Here is a 23,091-nt window from a genome sequence, read left to right as displayed (position 1 = left end):
TAGAGAATTTTTTTCATACAATTTTTTTCCTGAGGAATTTTAATGAAGAAAAAAAAAATTAAATGTTACAATTTCAATAACATTCAAATATTGGCAGTGGCATTCTCTTTGGATAGAAATCGTGTGTAGAGGCTTAAGTGCTATGAAGACATCATGTTGGAGGCTTAATGGATTTTTTACAACACTCAAAAAGAATTAAAATAGAATTTAATACTTCCTATATTTCGTCCTAGTCACTAGAACATCTACGGGGATTACAAAAACAATTAATGTAATATGCACACAAATATCATACAATACTAAGCCCAACCACGTGGGTGACACAAAAGTCCTATCTAGGTGGAGCGCCCTCTAAAGGCGGTAGTAGGTGGCCTGGAATGTAAGGTGGGACCTCTGGTGACGAGTGTTTCCCAAATCTTCGGAAGCTTAATGCAACTGTATTTATTAAGATTTGGTTGGTTTCTGAGAGCTGCTGCTGCTTCTAAGAAAAGTATCTCTTTTTTTGAATTTGCTGTGGTGGAGCATGGTGGTTTTCTTCCATGATACCCTGTGGGTGTTGTCCAAAACATGGTCAGCCAAGCCTGAATGGCCATAGTTGTGTTTACAGATGTAAGACTTGTGTTCCTCCAGGCAGATGGATGCTGATTTGCCTGTCTGTCCAAAGTATGCCAGCTTACAGGAACAGGGTACTTTGTAAACTCCAGGCAGAGAGAGAGAGAGAGAGAGAGAGGAGGGAGCTGAGCTTTTGTAGAACGGATAAGGGTAGCAAGTTTGCAGTAGGGCTTATATGCTGTGTGTAGATTGTACTTTTTTAGTATCTTGGCTATTTTTTCGGATGTGCCATGGATGTAGGGTATGGTGATGGCATTTTTAAAATCTTGTTGACGAGATGGACGGGGAATGGGGGAGGAACTGATTATTTTTTTGATACTGTGTTCGCTGTAGCCATTGGAGAGGAAAGTGCTGTGTATATGGTTAAGCTCAGTAGTGAGGGCAGTTCCACTGGAACAAAGATTGTGGGCTCTCTTGGTAAGAGTTTTAATAATGCCATGTTGTTGCGAGGGGTGGTGGTGCGAGAGTTTGTGAATGTATCTGCCTGTGTGTGTGTGTGGGTTTTCTGTATACAGTGAAGGCAAGTGTATCATTAGGCAGGCGTGTGACTAAGGTGTCTAGGAAGGCTAAACAATTGTTCTTTTTCTTTTCCATAGTAAACAGGATTCTTGGATGTAGGCTATTGAGATGACTGAGGAAGGAGTCTAATGTGTCTGGGCCATGAGGTCAAATAGAGAACACATCATCTACATATCTTAGCCAGATAGGAGGTTTGAGTGGGGCTGAGTCTATGGCTCGTTTTTTGAAATCTTCCATATAAATTGGCAAGGGGGGTGAGAGGGGGGGGAACCCCATGGCGGTTCCCTCTATCTGCTTGTAGATTTTGTTCTTCCAAGAGAAATACCCAGAGTTAATTGCAAAGGAAAAGAGATCTAAGATGTCAGAGGGAAAAAAAGTTTTCTAAGAGAGATAAGGTGTCAGTTAAGGGAATATTGGTAAACAAAGAGGAGATATCAAAGCTTACCAATATGTTTGCATTATTCAAGGTTAAATTTTCTGTGAGGGCTTTAAAGTGGGTCAAGTTTTTTATATAGGAAGTGGACCTTCCAGTGAGGGGGTCAAAGTGTTGGCCAGCTGTTTAGACAATCTGTAGCAAGGTGCATTGGTGGCATCTACTATAGGCCTGAGTGGGGAATTCTATAACCATTGCATTCTATTCCCATGAGTACATTGTCCTCTGTTAAGCATGTCTCACTGACACCGACGTTTGTTAGTTCTGGAGTTAATTGACCTTTTCTCGCTAACCTCAAATGATATCCATAGTTTTGCTGATGACAGTGCATGTCATTTCATTTGTCAAACCTTTTTTTTTATATATCAATCCTTTAGAATTCTACAGTTAAGCCTAACAGAAGAAAGAATGGATATGGAAGACTGACTTTAATTGGGAAAAAGTGATTAGAGTAATGCTGAATAACATTAGGAAGGGGAGAAGACCGACAGCTAAAGATTGGGAAGCGTTTAGAATATTAAGTAACCCTGATGTTAATAATACTGTGGGACTGGATGAGATATTACATAAATTACAGGAATGTGTGAAAAGGCTGATAACAGGAACAGTTCTAAAAGAGTGGAAAAAAGGGACAGTGCCACTGCATAAGGGAGAATCAAAGTCAGTGGCATCCAACTATAGGCCAGTATGCATATGAAGTGTAGTGGTGAAGTTGTTAGACTGGTAATTCAGAACACAAACTTGAATTGATGAGAATGGAAATCTTTCGAGAGAGCAGAATGGGGTTTGTTATGGGGAGGTCATACTTTAATAATCTGGTTACATTTTATAATAGATTGACTAGTGTAATGGACAGAGAGATGATTATATAGTGATTTATCTGGGTTTTGCGAAGCATTTGATCAGGATAAACAACTGAAATTCAGCAGGATGAGAATGGATTGTCATGTGGAAGTTTGGTTACAGCAATGGTTGACTGATAGTAGCCAGCGTGTTGTATATGGGAATGTGCAATATCCTGAAAAAGGAAAGCGACAAGTGGGGTACCACAGGGAACTATTCTGGGACAACTTTGTTTAATTTCTATATCAATGATATAATTCAGGGTGTGAGAGGAGATATTAAGTTGTTTGCTGATGCTAAATTAGGAAATCAATGTCAGGAAATTCTGACTGTGGAAAAAGGATTTGAATAGGTTGGTGCTTTGAGCTAAAGAATGGGAGATGTCATTTCAACTTTGCAAAGTCATGCCTTCTGGCCAAAGAAGATGGAATGAAGTTTATCATATTGGAGGAACTTTGCTTCAGGAGGAAGAGGAAGCAAGGGATCTAAGTGAATAAGAAACTCAAGTTCAGGAGACACATCACAAAAATTGTTTGCCTACAGCACCATGTCATGTTCAGTTGTTCCATGGTGTTGTAAGCAAAGAATTCATTTTTATGGATGACATTTGCACACCAAATCATACACAAGCAGTGGAGATACTTCTGGAAACCGAGGATATTAATCAAATCAAGTGGCCAGCATGTTCTCCAGATGTCAATCCCATAGAATGTTTGGGATGCAACAAGGAGATGCATTGCTGCTCTAAATTCTCCACCAGAAAACAAAATCTTATCCTTGCTCCAAGGGAGGAATGGGCCAGTTTACCACAAGAACTTGTGAATCACTTGGTGGTAAGCATGGTACAACGTTGTGAGAGTGCACTGCAGTTCATGGTGGGCATGTTTCGTATCAAAATGTCTCTCTGCATAGTTTTCTGTACTGTACGTTAATTCCTTAACTATGTTCTTAGGAAATGTGTAACTTTTGCCAAAAATGCAGTGCAATTTAATTTGTATGAATTTTATAACATTTTTTGTGTAATTCATTATTTTTTTATGTATTATTTTGTGTAATTTATTATTAATATAATTTATTAGTATGCTAGCAATAAATTTATGTCCACATTTCGCTGCAGTCATGAAAATTTTTTCATATACAGGTAAAAATGTAGTTCATTCTTAGCTTTTGGATACTAGTGTGTGTGTGTGTGTGTGTGTGTGTGTGTGTGTGTGTGTGTTAAAAAAAAAGTTTTTCTAATTTCAATAGGAAAAACATGGCATGAATTCAAAGGAAAGAATAAATCAATACAATTTTGTGCCATAAAACTCAGGTAAAATTCAACATGATTTTATCCGATTGAAATCTAGCTAGCTAGGTAGTTCAGTCAAGGAACAAGACTAGAGCAACTTGTGTAACCAATACAAAATAATAAATCTTACCACCAGAAACAAAATTATAAAAATAAATAATAACAGCACCTGTGTAAGAAATGGAAAAAAGATGGTACATTGCACCTTTGACTAGAAAAGACCTGAGTTCGATTCTCCTTGTAATGAGAGGATCTTTATGTTGGCTTTTACAATTGAAGGTGAGTTAGCCGATCTCCTATGGGAGTATGCAGGGTTTTCCCTTCTGGAAATTTTGGTTTTTCATCCTACATAGCAAGGCAGTGCCAAGAGCACACATGTAATTTACAGACAAAAATACTATTTATATTGGTGGGTAGCAGATGACATTGAGTAGTTGGGTGGATTAAATAGATGAGACAGTGAGTTGTAGTGAGTAGTGTCCTTGGAGGCATCACATAATACAATAATAAATAAATAAAATAAAAATCTCAAATAACTTTGATTTTGTTTACAAAAGTATTGGTTCATAATAAATATTATTCTGTTTATTATTATAAATAACAAAATAATAAATTACAAATTACACTATCTTTCTTTATATGTTTATATTATTAAGTTCAATACATGGATACCATAATGTTTTCAAAGTTATCTGATTGTGTTATAACTTAGCTTCCTGGCTGTTTACAATTCCCACTTTGCTAGATCACTTGAACATTTGTGCAAAAATTTAGCGTTTATCTAAATTTAGAAAATTTAGATAAACACTAAACTGGGTTCAACTTCAGAGAGCTTATGAGTATAGACATTAGGGATTACTTAATCAGAAATTACTATACAATCAACAGTGCTGATAAAACTTTGGTCTACCTAACCATTATAAAAATCTCTCATTCATAGTAATTAGAATTCTGAATGGGAAAGTCACAAACTGGATGAGACATTTAAGAAAATAAGATATTTCAAACTATGTACTACATTATTAGACATGTATTCACAAGAATAAAGAGTAATAATTTTTATCATTACAAATATTTCAGCCAGAAATGAATGGGCTGTCATCAGTATATCAGCATTATCGCAAGATGAAGCTTTAATAAGGATATTAATCCTATTTACTGAGCTGAACCATGTGCAGGAGTGCCATCATACAGATGATTACAAAATAAAATGAGATTGCAATTAAAGCTAAAACTAAAGTTGAAATAATTTTCAAATACAAAAAATAACAAAATTGAGATAAATAAAATGACTGAAAGATGCAGCATTATACTAAAAAATAAATTAATAATAATAAACAGCCAAGCACAAGCAAAAATCAGGATAGCAGGTGAGACTGGAGATTGGTTTGCCACTAGTCAAGGGGACCCAATATCACCAATCATCTTCATCACATATCTGAAAAAAACACTAGATAAGATTAAAGAAGGGGGTGGAGGCATTTCAATAAATGACATGAGAATAAACTACCTCTGTTTTGCAGATTACATCATCCTGATTGAAGAAGATGCAGCAAGGCTGGAACAGACATTACAAACACTATACACAGAAGGAAAAAGGTATAGACTAAATGTTAACTTTGAAAAAACTAAAACAATGATATCTAGACAACAGGAGTTACTGAATAGAGTTACGATAGACAGATTTCAACTGGAAAATGTGGAACACTTCACATATCTTGGATGACATATGACGCATGACTTGGACTCCAAAAAATAGATAAAAATTAGAATAGCCAGAGCAACAAAATGCAAACTAAGCTGCGCATTGTAGAAACCTGTATCTTCAGCAGCATGCTCTATGGATGTGAGGCCTGGGTACTCCTGAGAGAATCTGAAAGGAGGATATTGGCATTTGAGAGGAAGTGCTATAGAAAGATCTTGAAAATAAGCTGGATACAGAAAGTGAGCAATGAGGAAATCTACAGATGAATACAACCTGATCCAGAAAATAATCATAAGGAAACTACATCTCTTTGGCCATATATGTAGAATGAACGATGAGAGGAAAATAAAAATGCTGCTGTTTGGGATGATTGAAGGAAAGAACAAAAAAGGAAGACCAAAAAGAGAATGTGGCAACGACATTGTCAAATGGTGAGGAAACTCTATACACAAACTGAGTCATCTTGCACAAAATAGAATGCAATGGAAGAATCATATCAAGATGGCATCAGACACCTAAGGGCATTGGACCCATGGTTGTTGATGATGATGATGATGACAGGCCACAACGCCTGATCCTGTGAAAAATTCATCAGAATTTCTGCAAAAAATAAAAAACCAAACCCTTCAATCATGGTCAATTTTGACATCCAGTTCTTATTTATCAGTGTGCATCTGGCCAACACTTTTCAACTGTTATCAGAGGAGTTCCCTCTAGACAGTTGAACTGTTTGACTGCCATGTATCCAGGCTAATTCATCTGCAGAAACCAATTCTACAGACGAATTGAAGTAACCACTATAAGAAGCCCTTTGTCACCTGCACTTGCCAATTTCTACTTAGAACATCTTGAAGACTCCCTATTCCCCTCAATACAACCTTGAGCTTCCTTTTGGATATGATATGTGGATGACGTGTTCGCCATCTGGCCAGACTCTGAAGCATTTCACTGACTGTCTTAACCAAAATCAACAGCACACACACATATCAACTTCACCATGGAAAAAAGAAAAGGATGGAAAATTAGCCTTCCTGGAGATCTCTTCAATATTGACCTACCTTTGCAAGCTGCTATGTACAAGATTCAACCCATTATCGTCCATCTCAAAAAAATCTTCAAATCTTTGCTCAATAGAGCACGTTATCTGCTCCAATTCTGAAGATCTCCAACAAGAACTGAGTACCATCCTATGCATCACACTACAGAATGACTTCACCTCAAGGAAATTTAAATATATCCTAGACACAAATCTAACCCTAAGAATCCCCAAATCTTGTATGACAAGTCCAGATCATATACATTGCATCTTGGAGGCAACTGCAAAAACCCTGAAGAAAAGACAGTTCGTCCCTACATTCTTTCCTATTCACAAAATCCCTTCCTAGTTACTATCCATGAAGGAAAAACAGCACCCATGATGTTTACCAGGTTCAGTGTCTGCATTCATACTTGGACAAACAAAAATGTTTTGGTCAAAAAAAAAAAAAAAACTACAACCCTTATTTTATATCAAAAACAATAAATGTGAAAAATCGGACCTTGCTCAGCATGTAGTGGATGCTGATCACAATATTCTCTGGTCCAATACTCACCTTTTACATCGGTACCAGTTTTAAGTTTAAGCAGTTATTTAAAAAGTACTGAGGCACTTCTACACCACCCAAAACCTAAACTGGAATGACTGTTTATTCACCGCCAAGATCAGGAAGAATCTCATCCTTATAAATGGCAAGCAATAGCATGCAACTCCTCATCTTCTATCCCCCCCCCCTTTTTTTTTGATATAATGCTGTGCATTTTTTTTTTCGTTTGTAAAACAGGTGCAGGTACTTATCTTTGCTAGCTGGAAAGATTGAAGATTAAAGGTTATGAAAAGGTGATTACAAATTATTTAATATATTGTTGTTTCATAGTTTTGTAATGTTTTCTTTCTTAATAATAGGAGCTGTTGCTGTCTACTTTTGCCAAAATAGCCCTCATTGTTTGCCTATTCCTTAGAAATATTCATACCCTTCTAACTTTTCTACTACTTTGCCAAGTTCTTTCCACTTGTTTACATGATGCATATCCAAGCAGGACCATCGTAACCCACTAAGTAACTAAGGCAAAGCCAAGGAGCAGGCTTGGAGGGCAGCAAAATTGTATCTCAGCCATTAAAAGTTTTTTTACAACAAGCAAAATGAAGGAAATTTTTATTGTAGCACTAAAAACACACACAGTCAATGTATACTACATTTAGTAAAAAATAGAGTAATTAAAGTATTTAGTGTAATTAGAAAACAATTAGAAACTGGAATGAACATCAAACTGCATAGGTGCAAACTACACAAAGTAAAAGTTTTACTGTAGCACTAAAATACACCACAGTCCTGCTTGAGTCAACCTTGCATGCAAAGCCTGGCATGAACATGTAAAATATATAAATAAAGTAATTTAAAATTCTAAAAATAGTTATAGCAAATATCTTTACAACAGACAGGGATAAATATGTAAACAGTGATAAAGGGTATATTGGCTGAGTGGTAAGCATTTCTACTCGCCAGCCAAAAGGCCATGGATGTTTATGATTGTGAAAATACTAGTGGTGGTGGGCAGTAGATGGTTGGATGGTCAGTTCGCTACAGTGGAGAAGGACAGCTGTAGAGGAGGTGCCCTCCCTCGACGAGTTACTGTAGCACTAAAATACACTACAGTCCTGCTTGAGTCAACCTTGCATGCAAAGCCTGGCATGAACATGTAAAATATATAAACAAAGTAATTTAAAATTCTAAAAATAGTTATAGCAAATATCTTTACAACAGACAGGGATAAATATGTAAACAGTGATAAAGGGTATATTGGCTGAGTGGTAAGCATTTCTGCTCTCCAGCCAAAAGGCCATGGATGTTTGTGATTGTGAAAATACTAGTGGTGGTGGGCAGTAGATGGTTGGATGGTCAGTTCGCTACAATGGAGAAGGACTGCTGTAGAGGAGGTGCCCTCCCTCGACGAGTCTTTGGACTCCTTGGAGGTGTCACGTAATAATAATAATAAATACAAATTTCATTAAATAACTAAGCTTATTTCAATCTAGGTCAATAGGTAAAAAAATGACTGAATATTACAAATTTTGACATGTACTGCATCCATGTCACACATCACTGTTCATTACAGGTGCTGGTACACAGTACATTTGTGTACCATCCCAAAAAAAGCAAAGTCATTCAATCATTTTATTTATTTATCTAAATTTTGCTATTTTTTGTGTTTCAAAATTATTTTAATTTTAGTTTTAACTGCAATCTCATTTTATTTTGTAACCACATGTATAGTGGTACTCTGCCATATGGCTCAGCTCTGTAAACAGGATTAACATTCTTTGTTCTAGCTTCACCTTGTGAATAAACTGTTATACTCATGATGGCCCAATAATTTCTGGCCAAAATATGATACTCACATACAATAATAAAAATCATTATTCTTTATTCTTGTGAATATATATCCCTCATAATCGTTACTGTGTCACACACGTCATTAAAAGCTTCGATGTACTACGTTGATGTAAATAAACATACTCCAAGAAGTTGAAGAAGCTAGGAATTGTGGGGGGGGGGGGGAGTCGGTTCAGATATGGAGTCAAAGTTCACAGGGTATATTGCAAAAGTGACGAAAACAGCTGATAGGATTATCAGGTTATTGAAGAACACCATGACAAGCAGCAATAATGAGATGATTACCTCTATAAAACCGTGATAATACCCTGTCAGGACTATACGCAAATCTATCTACCTGTTTTTTTTATTTTGGGATGAAGAGGTAAAAAAAGATCCAGAATCAAGAAGGCAGGTCTGTGGATGCTCCTTATGAGGAAAGATTGAATATTTCTAAGTTACAGAAAGTAATATGCAGAAAACAGAAAATAAGATAGATAAGTTACTAAAAGGTTTTTATGATTGATAGAGAAGTTTTTCGGTACATAACTAGTAAAGTTCTTGAAAGAACTTGACATTGTCGGCATCCAAGAATGCGTTAGTAGAGCTAATCTCAGGTGGTATGGTCACTTAAACAGAATGGGCAAGGAAAGATTAGCAAAACAAGTGTTCTCTGCCAGGTTGGCAGGAAAACAACCCAGAGGAAGACCAATATGGTACATTGATATGGTATAATGTGCCTTAGACCAGCGCTTCCCAAACTATGGGCCGCGGCCCCCTTGGGGGCCGTCAGTTTTGTTGAGGGGGGCCGTGAAATAATGAAAACAAATTTAAAATCTTTTAAGACTAAGTAGATTTTTTTTTATCTTAAAAGAAACATATTAAATTTTTATTATTTTTTTATATTTTAAAGAGAAAAAATCACACATTGGTGCGGGTTCACAAATTTTACTTCCTGCGTATTTCGCCATTAGTGAATATTAGTAAATATATGTTTATTCATATAAGTTTCATTTCAAAACAGAAATCTAAGAATTGCAGTTTCAAATATTTCACCTGATATTGGTATAGCAGTATTGAAACACATCCATCGCATTAAATTGTTATTAAACTTCTTTTATGTTTTTAATTCTTTATTACTAATCGTTTTACGTTTCATGTGCTTGTACTGCAAATGTACAATAACAATATCCATATAATACAGTATCTATATAAAAATATAAGATAATGTGCCATGTCAAATGTGTATGTAAGATGCTAAAAATGTAATATTTGCATTTGATTTTTGCAATATTCGCTGTGTATGTTTTGTACTGAATATAAATACAATAAATATTATAATAATATATGTCTATATTACAATTTTTTTTCGAGGGGGGCCTGTGAAATATTTTAATTTTTCCAAAGGGGGGCCCTGGTATCCAGATGTTTGGGAAGCACTGCCTTAGACGATAGAAATATAAGATCTGATAATGATAATGTTGGCATCTTGACAAGTAACAGACTGATTTGGAGGAAAATTGTAGAAAGGAAGTTAGTAATGATTTAAATTTTTCATGTAGTACTATCATATCCTGTACACCCCTTGAGGGTGTACAGGATGTGCAGGAATTTGATGATGAACTAGTGAAGGAAAAACTTAAGGGTCATCATTGAAAACTGAGCAAGAATGTGGCTAGCAAGGTTGTGAGGACTAGGTTTTTTGCTTGCAGAGTGGTGAATGAGTGGAATGGGTTGCCAGAGTTTTGTGGGTGCCTTGTCAGTGAATGAGTTCAAAGTATGACAAATACTGTGCAAGTGTTGGTTAGTGCTTGGTAAAGCATTTAAGGCCTCTCTCAATGAGCACTCCATGGAGATGCCTGTGTAATAATAATAAAAATAAGGTGATCCATCACAAGCTTAATTTTATATTGCAAGTCATATGCTATAACCTCAAAAACAATCGAGTTGGAATCTCAGTAGTAAAAATTAATATCTCGAAATTGAAAATTTAATACTTAATATTTTATCCATATGGCATTTATACCAGGAGTATGACAATGACAGTATGAAGGGATTACATACCCGGCAGTAATCTCTAAACCAATGGTGAGTAACATGGTCATAACCGACTGGGACTGAGCCATTGTGGAACCTTGCATGGCCATACATTTTAACAATGAGATATAACCATGGAATATTTATATATGATTGCATGGGATGCAATACACATATATATAAAATGATTTATATTTTATTTGAATATATGTTATGTTTTCATCATTGCCAAATATCTGACATATACCCTCAAGCTCTGGAGAAGTGTTATATTGGAGTGAAGGTAGGGGGAAGAATAAGCCATCTGAAGTTTGCTGAATGATATTGATCTCCTAGCAGAAAAAACCAGATCTTTAGGAAATCACCACAGAAGGTTAGTAAAAAATATCCTATCTTTCTCATCCGTCCTAGGATGGGTTGAGTCCTCTCCTAATGAGGGTTACTGGCGAATTAATGCAGCTGGTTCGCCACTCCTCTGATGCATCCCCTAAGGGCGATAATCATGAATGTAATGTGTGTGTTCAGAAGGCCGATTTGCCTGCTTGTGGGATGAAAAACCCCAGATAAACTTTGGGGGGGGGGCTGTCCATGCCCAAGACCAGCTAACTTGGCTATGGCTGAGGAAGATCCTTCAGCTCCTCACATCATCGACGGGAATTGAACCTAGGACACTCCTTCCCCAGACATGTGGTTGCGAAGCGCAAAGCCACTAGGCTAACTACGGACATAAAAAATATGGATAACTATAAATACCCAAAGATCAAACATGACAAATATCTGTGCTTCTGACCAAGAAAGAAGTGCTGTAGCAGAAACTGAAAAAATCCTACTTGAGGATACACCCATAGAAGGAGTTGATCAGTTTCAATACTTATGCAATAACTTTAATAAAAATGGAAGATCAAGACAGGATATTCATAAAAATTGCAAAAGCAACAACAGCACTCCAAAAACTAAAACTACTAAGGACAGATAGTAAGCTTACAATTACAGACAGAATGCACTTTATTATACACTAGTTAATTCAGTACTTCTATACAGAAGTGAAATTTGGACCCTCCTAAAAGAAGATGAAAAGGGGTTGCTGGCATGACTCTTAAAGATACTACACTGATCACATCACAAATTTTGAAGTAAAACAAAGAATCAGCTCTTTCCGATCCAAGAGATAACATCATAACTAAGATTTTAAGGAAATAACTTATGTGGCTTGGTCATATCAGCAGATGACCAAATGGTCCCTCCCCAATGCAAATTCTTTAAGGACTTACTCCAGGAACTCAAAAAAAGAAGCAGACCTAGAATAAACTGGATAGGCAATATATAAAATTACAAAAATAATACAAAAAATAGGTGCTTCATTTATAAAGCTGAAAGCAATATATCAATCAAAGACTGGGTGGAAGTTTTCTGTGAGGAATATTTCCTGATATCTATGATCATTTGTGGGTTATGGGATGGTATACCCTCAATGGGTGTACAGAACACTATGAAAGTACTACATGATTTAGTTTACATTATTACAAACTTCCTATCAACAATTTTCCTCCAGATTAGTTTATTATTCATCAGAACTACAGTACTATCAGATCTCATATTTCAGTCATCTAATACATTTCTAACTGTAACAACCTGATTGGAGTCTTCCTCTTGCTCTTCTGACATCAAACAGGACAGCAGTAAAAAGGCAAACATATTTAGCAAACCTTCCCTCTTACATTCTGTTTAAGTGACCATATCGCCTTAGATTAGCTCTGCTCCCACATTTTAAATGCTAAGAATATCAAGTTCCTTTCTAATATATCTTCATTTTTCATGTAATTCAGCCACTTATACCATTTGTTTGTTATCCCCAGTTTTTCCCAAACCCATAAATTAAAATTGTCTTCACTTTTTTGGCTTTAATTCATTTCAATTTTCTGTTTGCAACTAATAAATATGTGCATGCTATAATTAACACATTTTTAATCTGGTGAACAGTAAAACATGAATGATAAGCTAAACACTCATCTCTATTCTGTCAATATATGGAGGTATCTACAAACAGCAACTTTGACAAACTGTTCTTCCAAAGCTATGAGTTTGAATGAGTTTTCCCCCCCACTTCATGGCATGGATATTTGTGCATCTTTAGAAAGACCTAAGGTGGCTTGAAAAATTACTACATTTGGTCTTGGAAGAATATTTCTAATTAGTGAAACCTTAACCTATTCTTAGTTAAATGTGCTAAGTGTAAGTTTTAACTTTTTCATGGGCAGGATTAGCATAAAACAATACAATTCCTCCAGAAAATTCATGATACATATGTTCCGAAATGGATGACATAAGCTAGATCTCCATGTACAGCAGCTGCAGCAAAATTCTGCTTACTGACGAGATAGTAAATGTCTAGATATTACAAGATTTATCTGTTAATAGAGTTCTCCATCATTTAAAGAGGTTTTAGTTGGGAGCAGAAGCTCAGTACACAAAACAAATTTTTCACTCATTTTGAGATAGGTTGCTCTGGAATTAAGACCAAAAAATTTTTCAGCATCTAGGCTGTTTAGCAGTTTATTATTATTGCGTGATACCTCTACCTCCATGGAACCTGAGGACTTGTCAGAGGAGGCTACTCTTCATTATACAATACAACATTATATGATCCATCACCCACATCACACAATCTGCTCTTCATCGTCTACCAATGTATAGCATTTTTGTCCCTTAGACATGTTCTATGGCAAATTTGTCTATTTTGCAAGGTGGAAAAACTTTATCTAGGAGAAATTTCCCTGCTACCTCTGTATGATATTGGCTAACTCACCTTCAACTGAAAATGGCCATGAAGATGCCTTGTGGCCTTTTTCGATCGAAGGACAACATCCCTCATTTTTCCAATTTGTTAATTTAACTTTTCTTAATCTCTTGCTGGAAGATGATTATGAGAAGATTGAGTATGAAGTACTGGATATAGTAGGAAGAGATAATATGAAAAGTATTATACCATGAAGACAGCTTTGTATTTTGGAAAATGCAGCAGGATAAAATCAAGATGCATAACAAAAGGAAGCAAGGATGGGCAGAAGTTGCAATCAATAGCACTGTCTAAGGACCAGACAAAATGGACAGAGTTGATATCTGAATGGCATCCCAGAGATAGAAAGGGTTAGAGGAAAACCAAAGAGATAGTGGAAGGATGAGATTAAAGAGATGGTGAACTCAGTGGCATAGAAAAGTTCATTATTATTACAAGACTGGATACTAAATTTTCAGTCAATTACAACATTAGTAGCTTATATTGTGGATTATCTTGTAGGAGAACCAAAGTTGGTTAATGAACAAGAGCTTAAGATAATATAGGTATTCAATGCTAGTAAGAATGTAGTGTAATCTGAACATGTGTTAAGTTGGAAGATGGAGAGCACCAGTACAATACAGGAAAATGAGGACTAGAAATTACAGACATCCAATTTAACATTTCTGTAGTGACAAAGAATGACTGCAGGGAAACTTGGTACAAAGAAAGAAGTTAGAATACATATAAAGTTATATTTTTATTTTTTTTACAATCTCACCATGAAACATTATAGATCCATATATATATATCAGTATGTTAGTATTGAGAATACACTAAAGATAAAGGCAAGACAATCTAGAAACGCTTCTCTAGAGAAACATGAAAACTTTTTAAGCCATGCCCTTCAATAACAAGGTGATGTCAAACCAGTGATGAAAATTATTTAAAGACATTCAAAAATATTTGTTGGGATTCAAATCCACAGCACAGGCTGAAGGGCAGAGATGCTATCCAATTGACTAACAGTCTATGGGAAAAAAGTGACAATATTAAGAATATAACAGGCAGAGGAATGAGAAAAAGCTCAAGAATGTTGGGAAAATGAATAGTCAGTACCTATACCTATCAAAGAATGATATTGAGATCCGATGCTGTGTCTCTTTCAGCTGTATCTGAAAAAGGTAATCAGGATGGGACAGCCATCTATGTTGAGCATGCAAAAGTCTCCAAAGAATAAATTATGCTACTTTATATACATACACACACATCAACCCCCTACACACGAGAGATAAAAAAAAAAAAACTTATAATAATACAAAAATGCCATGTGTAGTCAAATAATCAGCAGGAAAAATATATATTACTTGAAGAGATGAATGTTCCATTTATAAGAAAAATATAAGAAAGGCTGTTCTAAAAAACATAAGCTGGAATGAAAGAGGGGGGGAGAAGGTTACTACGCCTGGAGTTGAATATATGGATATTGAACAGAGGCAAATATGTAAGAAGAGAGTTATTACATATTTGGAGGAAAGTAAAGAAATTGTGATGGCCAGTTTGTTGCAACAGTAATCACAGAAATGCCTGTAAAGAAAATAATGCTAAAAAAGAGTATTTCTGTAAGTGTGTAATTAGAGAGACGTTCCTAATGCAGCTCTATGAATGTGTAAACAGTATTCTAAGGTAAGGAAGATTTGGGTTTTATATAACATTAGTCATGCAAGTGAGAAGCAGCATATTAAATAAAAAAGGACAAAAAGATTATTGGAGGCTGACAGAACTATAGAATTGATGTATTTGTAAAGCCTGGAATATTTCAAAGGCAAAGAATAACATCTTCTGTGAAATGAGGTATTTTAGTAGCAATGAAATACAGTGGAATGATTATTCTCATCTCACTTCAGAATGGTAAGTTGATTGGCATTTAAGCCATGCTATGGTAAGAAAGACTTGATGCTTGAATCGTTTGAGAACTACATGGTTTCTCAAAAGCAGAATGGTGGAGTGTCATTAGCAAAACTATGGATATCATCTGAGATTAATGAGAGGTTATTAATGACAAGGACGAAAAGGGTGAGTAAAAGCACTGAAGAATAATAGTCCTAACAGAAAAATCTCAGAAGAGGATACCATCCACCACAAAATGCAATGAATGACCACGGAGGATTTTTTCTCCCCAAAAACTGCAGTGTCACTATTAATTATAGTGTCTTTCATAATATGTGATGTTAGAAACAGAGTCAGGCATGTTGCAGTAATGAAAGACTTGTGGGCATAACTCCCACACAGAAAGTGCCCAAAACTAGTTCATGTGTTTCCCCCCCCCCCACACACACACACACATAATGCTATACTATGTTGTTTTATTTTTGATGGTATATATCAGAACACAAAATTATAAGTAAATAATAATTTATTGACTTATACTTTATACTATACTGCTATACTATGTCTCTATCTATGAGGGAGGGGCTCCCCCTCCCTCATAGATGAAGAACAATTCTGAAAGAACATAACTTCATAACTCTGCTACTAGTATGTTCTTTCTTTCTTGTGGTTATATCAGTTGCTTTAATATCATTTTTGTTCTAGGTGTTTATCAGAACTTTCCAGACCCCCCCCACCTCCATCGTAGTCACAATCTGGAAGTAGGATTACTTATTAGCTGGTTAGGAGACATGATATCATCAGGTTCAGTACTACATACTATCTAGCAGCCAGTGTACAGAACTGTTTTACTTCTCCATTCGAGGGCATAGCAGAAGCTGTACAGACCTGCTTTACAATTGTAACCATCAATGGAAGAACTGGCTTCCAAGTTAATTACAGTGTGATGAGCATGCCCAGGAAAATTTCACCCACAATGCAAAGAAATGTGAGGAGGACAGAACTGGAATGGAGACCCTACTCTGCAGACATTTCATAGCAATGGCCACTTCAGGCTATCAATAAGAAGGGCAGTGATTATTTCACTGAGTAATGAAAGTTTACTTCCCATTTCTTTCAACTAAGAAGGAAATGTTTAATGTTTTTAAAGGGAGCAATATAGTTCCACCAGAGCCTCATTTGAGGAAACGGGAGAAGATAAGGTTGGTTTGGAAGAAAAGCTATACATTGTGCATCATTGGCCCATTAGTGGCACTAACAGAAGTTACTCTACAATTGGCCTAAACTGGAAAAATGCTCAAGAGTGGTTGGTTGGTTGGTGTTAGGAAAGCATGAGAGAAAACTCATGAATATCATGGCATAAAATGAAGTAAGGATATCATTAGGCAGGGATGACCAAAAGAGGACACTCCAGGTTTGCCAACTACTGATATATTGCTATGTGCCATCCAGTCATTTTCACACATCCCTCCCTTAAAATGAAAAATTCATGGCAGAGGCAGAAAAACTAAGGTGATTGCTTGTTAACACTCGGGAATAGCAACAGAAAAAGAAAGTTTAAAGTATTGTGAAAAAAAAAAGAAAATATCTTCTATATAAATGAAGAGGGTCCCAAGCTGAGTAGCAAATATGGTCAATATTTATCCACATTCCATCTCTCAGACACATCCCCCTACCACATGCTAGGTAGAGTAAGTGGTAGGGGGATTATTCACCAGATAACTGAAATCTCCTATCATGTATATTACCCTTAGGTTTGATCTAACCTGCAAAACTATTTTACACATGTATCCTCGTGTGAGAGAAAGATCTTGGGCATCTCTGAATGGCCACAAAAGATGTCCACATCTTCTAAGTGCATCCATCACATTTTATTATAAAGGGAAACGGAGAGTTGGGAAAAAAAATCTAGGAACCTTGCACTGACATGCCAACATGATTTTACCTATATCAAACTTCCAATAAGCAGGGTGGTGGTATTGCGGAATGCAATAATAATTATCTCTAAGAACCAATCTACCATGGTATTTAAAAAATAAAAAAATCCTCATATGCTCTTCTATTCAAATAGTCTATTTTTCTTTTATGATTTGGGTAAAGGCAGATTTAATTCACTGTGTAGAAAGTCAGACAAATCAGGTACAGAATGGATATTGTCTGCTTTGGTACTAAAAGGATTTGAGTTCAAATTTGTGACATGGCTATTTGTGAAAATTTTTAAGTAGTAGACAACTCACATCATCCTGAGAAGTCTTCAGTGGTATCAAAATGTCTATAGAGAACAATTTCTAATTTACCTACTCAGTAGGCCAACAGTTGGGCAATAATGAAGGAAAGAAGTATCAATAACATTCAACAATAAACTTCTTAATTGGAAGGTCATTTCAAGTAGTTATGTGAGCAAACTTCAAAATGGAGAAAAAGGATAATGAAACTTATTCGTGCTTAAGGTCCTACAAAGGGTTCTTCTATGGAAGAAGAAGAGGAAGTTTTCGAATCATTAGAGCAAGCAGAGGGACTTGAAATTGGAAGTGACCATTATTTACTTTTAAGGATAAAAATGAATATCATAAATGAATTTATAGGTAAACTGAGTTTGTAGGTAAACTATAGACTTAACTATAACAATATTATTGAAGAAAAGAATTAAACAGTTCAAAAACAGTGTGGAAAGACTAAACAGGAGATGAGAAAGGTTATGGATATAAATTAAATTATACCAAGAAATTATATTCTTGGTTTCATCTTTTATATACGTGTAAACAAACAAAGTTTGTGCATGAAATAACTTCACGACTGGGCTACATATAGAGGTTAATGACTTCACATCAATTGCCTTAGTATCCCATAATGCAATACACATACCCTTACAGACATGTATAATGTTATGCATTATAGGAAAGGCCACTACCCAGACCAGTTTCGACCTTTATTGAGGTCTCATCAGTGAGAGCCAAAACCAGAAGTGATTCCAAGGTTAAAGTAATGCAGAAGTCATATTTCCATATACAAGTAATCAAAAGGTGTCATGCCTTTCGACTCTGGATTAAAGATAGATGTTGAAAGATTTTTTCACTTGGTTATATCATAAATTAAAAATGCCAAGAAATTATATTCTTGGTTTCATCCTTTATCTAAGTGTAAGCAAACAAAGTATGTGCATGAAGTAACTTCATGACTGGACTACTTGTATATAGAGGCTAACTTCACATCATTTGCCTTAGTATCTCATAATGCCACACACATATCCTTACAGACAGGTATAATGATATGCATTATACATGTAGGTCTGGGTAGTGGCCTTCCCATAATGCATAGCATTATACAAGTCTGTAAGGATGAAACCAAGAATATAATTTTTTGGCATCTTTAATTTATAATATAACCAAGTGAAAACATCTTTTAACAGATTATGGATATGTCAAAAATGTAATGTTCTATTGGACTACGAATTATCGGTAAACGCAAAACTAGCTGACAGAATGCAAGTGTACCTATGGGAGAAAATGACTATATAAATCACAAATCAGAAGTGAGTAATATGGAAGTGAAAGAAAGAAAGAAAGTACAGCTGATGAAATGAAAGTGAGTGGCATTGTGGAAGTGAAGGATAGAAATGAATGATAGACTCACAGATAGTGTAATTGCCAGGATGCAAGACTTGAAAAATGATTTGGTCTGAATGAGAAGTGAAATGATAATTATGTGTAGTGAGATGAAGTTTGATGGATAAGAATGGATGAGAGCAACAAAAGGATAGGATGAAGGAAAGCAGAGAAAAAGAGGTGATGAATGACTTGAGAATAGCAATGTATGGATATTCCATTATTAGAGGTGTGGTAAATGAGATTCTGTAAAGTGTGTTTTCCAGGAGGGAGAAGCAGGATAATTGATGCATTAGATGAAAAGCAGATGAGTAAGACAGTTGGTGGTGGTTGGAACAAATGATTTGGTTGGACATAGAGAATATAAGGATGGATATCGGGAGGTTGAGAGTGAAAGATAACAGTGTGGTTGGAAAGGTAGTGTTGCTGAGGTAATAGTGATCAGTTGAGACAAAGAAAAGGATCATGAATGGTATGTTGGCAGAGCTGTGCGAGGAGAAGAGAGTGGAGTTTGTAAATGTGTGGACTGCATTTGAGGGAATGAAGAAATATACAAAAGTGACAGATTGCATTTAAATGAATTTGGTGCGAGTCAGAGAGGCTGTTGCTGCAAGGAGCAATGAATGCTGTGAGCAAGAGAGCAGAAGTAAGAGGTGAAGCAAAAGATCAGAAGAAAGGAAAACTGGTGAGACTGAAGTTATTGTAAATGAGAGTTTGTAAAAAAAAAGTGGTAGTGAATGTGTATGAGGATGTAGTTCAGTCTGAGCAGATATATAGGGTAAGTGGCAATAAAGACAATTGGGAATGGTAAATGTGGGGAAATAACAACCAATAAGTGGCACGGGCAGAACTGATTACAAATCATTGCTGTGTTTATTTATAAATGCAAGGGCATTAGAAATAAGGAAAATGAAATGGTTTTGCTGATGAGTATTTGAGTTGGTATTTGAGTTTATTCAACCAAATATTGTTGGAATAAGTGAAACATGGTTGGATAAGGATAATAACCTGATGAGAATAGAAATGGAAGGGTTTGATGTTTTTCATGAGGATAAAAAGGACAAGAAGATGGGGGAGGGGGGGTGCTGTTGATAGTAGGCAAATTATGTCTGCACAAATTGGAGATGCAAGATGTAAATAGTGGCAATGGTTTTGAATCAATATGGTGTGGAGGATGATAGGAGATATTTAGTCAGAAGCTGCTATAGGCCAGGCAATGTGGAGGGTGGTGATGAAGAAATGTATAAGCAACTTGGGTTATTGCATAAGGGAAAGCTGATTATCATGGGTGATTTTAATTATTGCAGTATAGATTAGAATGAAGAGATAGCATCTGGGAATAAGGAATATTAATTTCTTGAGAGAAAACTTTCTTAAGCAATATGTAAAGGAAGGCACACGAGAATCAAGATTCTTAAATCTAATCATTTCATAAGATGTGACTGTGAAAGGGGTTTTGCACTTCCTTCCAAATGGTGAGTGATCATGAAGTGATCAGTTGGGTTGTACCTAGCTATATGTAAGAAAAGGATATATGTGGAATTACAAAGCTGATGATTATAAAATGCTTAGAAGACAGCTTGGAGCTATAGCATGGAATGAAGTGTTAAGCAGAAGAGAGGGAGTCAACATGTTGTTACAGATATACAGGACTTGAACAGATTGCATGGATGGGCAAGTAACTGTCAGATCAATGTTGTAACGTGTCAAGTTTGGAAATTTGGTAAGAAACAATGGAATGCAAGTATACACTTTATGGAGAAATGTTGAAGGAGGTAGAGGGAATGAGAGATCTGGGAGTCATGGTGGACAAGAACATGAAATTCAAGGGCCCATTACACAAGCTGTGAAGTTGTTAGATCAGATAATGGTAATAGTGTGGAGGATCTTGATGTGCCAAAATAAAGGTTATGATTCCATTGTAAAATATCTTGATATATTATAGAGACTAATAAGGTAGTTAGGGTACTGAAATAGCTTTCATAGTTGTTAGTTCAAAGATTAAAGTTCTATACAAACATTTCTTTGTAGATGTATTTTGCAATAATATATAAGCATCTACTTATTTTTATCCATCCATGTAACTACTACTTTTTTGGGAGTGTTACCAAAAGTTTTCAAATCATTTGAATTTTGAATGAAATCCACCAATTTCTGTTTACCAAATTAAACAAAAGGATTAAAAATAACAGAAATGCCAACCTACTCTACAGCACATAAAACAAAAACCAAATGGCCTTCAATTCAATTACAGTAAATGCTCACTATGCATAAATATTATTACCCTGAATATTAATTTATTAATTATCAATTTGGCAACAATGAAGCAGCAGAAGTAAATGGCATTTGAGAAGGCTCAAGTGAAAAAAAAAAGTACTTTTTATGATGCTCTCAGTTTGCATCCATGCTTGAGTTCAATGGCTGGCTGGTTCTTTTCAACAGAACAGCTAGATAAACAGACAATTTTCTCCCTTTATCTGTTTATTGAAAACTATAATACAGCAGTACTGTTAATAAGCATAGCATTAATTATAATATAAAACCAAGTTAATTAAATGTGTCATGACAATGTGCCTAACAAGGAATAAAAAACGCATGTACATAATCTGAGTGAAAAAACTGGAAGCATTCAAAATGTGGATGTTGTGAAGAATTCTACAGATATCACGGAAAGACAAACAAATAGGTACTAGAAATGATATGTGAAAACAGAAGAATGATAAAAGAAATTAAAAAGAGAAAAGTCAGCATTTCTGACATTCTTAGACAATTGCCTACAAAAGACTTCTTGAAGGAACTGTTGAGGGAAAGAGAAGGTGGGGAAGACAAAGTCTGGAGTTGATAAAAAAATATAGAATGGACATATCTCTCATACAAGAAATAGAACAGAGAGGCGCAGCACAGAACATGGTGGAGACACATGGTAGTCAATCTCCTGGAGGGAGAGGACACCTGACAATACAAGTGTAGCATTTATGTTTTCCAAGTAAATATTCAAGTTAAAATTCGTTTTCATGTACAAACCCACCGCAATGATGACGAAGTACAAAATTTTAAGTTCTAAACAGAAAACATTCAAAAAAACTTGAGGTGAGGGATTATAGGAGACATTAGGAAGTTCACTATTTCTAAACCGGATATTCTGAGCTAAGTAACGTGAAAAACTGGCTGAAGGTTCTTCACGTTGAGGACGAAGTTAACGAAAGCTACAGGCTGTTAGTAGATGACCAGTAAATCGGGATCGCTCTTGAATAATATCTTAACACATAAAATCATGTCGTGCCAAAATAAACAGCGATAACAATAACCTACTTATCACAGAAAGATCTTTCAATTATCACAGCGGTGGTCCGCATCCAAACATAACACCAGCATAAAAGAAAAGTGACAATACATCAAAACAGGGTAATTATTTTAACATAAGTATATGACTGTGTTTTCAAAACACTGCATTAGAGCACTCCAATAACTAGAAGACCTGATTATGTCTAAATTAGCCCGCTCAGTCAAATTTACTGTAAAGTATATATTCATACCAGCATTAGATTCTGATTTTCCTACATGCAATATATCTTTTAAGTGTTGAGTCGCTTCTGTCGGGTCAATTCCTGAGTGACCATTCATTTCTATATGGCCTAGACGCCTTGACTTAATTTGGTTGAATCTCGAAGTACAACCAAAAACAAACTGAAACCCAAATCTCACACGCTGTTTCACATGACCATTACTAAGCTCCCAGTGATAATGAATATTAATCTACTTGCACTTCTTCACTGCTCTGTTACAGTCAGTATGATACTCGGTTACAGTGCCACCTGGTGTATAAAATCAAAGAATTTACATTCAATTTAAAAAATTTTTTTAAAAATTAATAGAGACATTTCACGATTTAGCAAATCACAATGAATCGAAAAAAAAAAAAAAGAGCAGGGAAAGTAAGGGTATATGACAGAGATACATATTTAGAAAG

The 23,091-nt window shown here is 35.6% G+C and overlaps 1 protein-coding gene across 1 annotated transcript in view; it reads right to left on the bottom strand.

Moving 5' to 3' along the window:
- The window catches only part of LOC150092349 (enhancer of mRNA-decapping protein 4-like), a 406,953-nt gene extending 384,066 nt beyond the window's left edge, over nucleotides 1-22,887 (bottom strand). The window contains exon 1 of the mRNA XM_090414848.1: nucleotides 22,658-22,887. Coding sequence (XP_090270974.1) covers nucleotides 22,658-22,745 — 88 coding nt within the window. The 5' untranslated portion in view covers nucleotides 22,746-22,887. The remainder of the gene's footprint in view (nucleotides 1-22,657) is intronic.
- Between the last annotated feature and the right edge of the window lie 204 nt (nucleotides 22,888-23,091).

This window comes from Typopeltis vanoorti, chromosome 26 (genome assembly GCF_054136105.1).
Source record: "Typopeltis vanoorti isolate ZY-2024b chromosome 26, IOZ_Tvanoo_1.0, whole genome shotgun sequence".
NCBI lineage: Eukaryota > Metazoa > Arthropoda > Arachnida > Uropygi > Thelyphonidae > Typopeltis > Typopeltis vanoorti.
The sequence above is the reverse complement of the archived record's forward strand: the minus strand, read 5'-3'. Positions and strand labels throughout refer to the sequence as shown.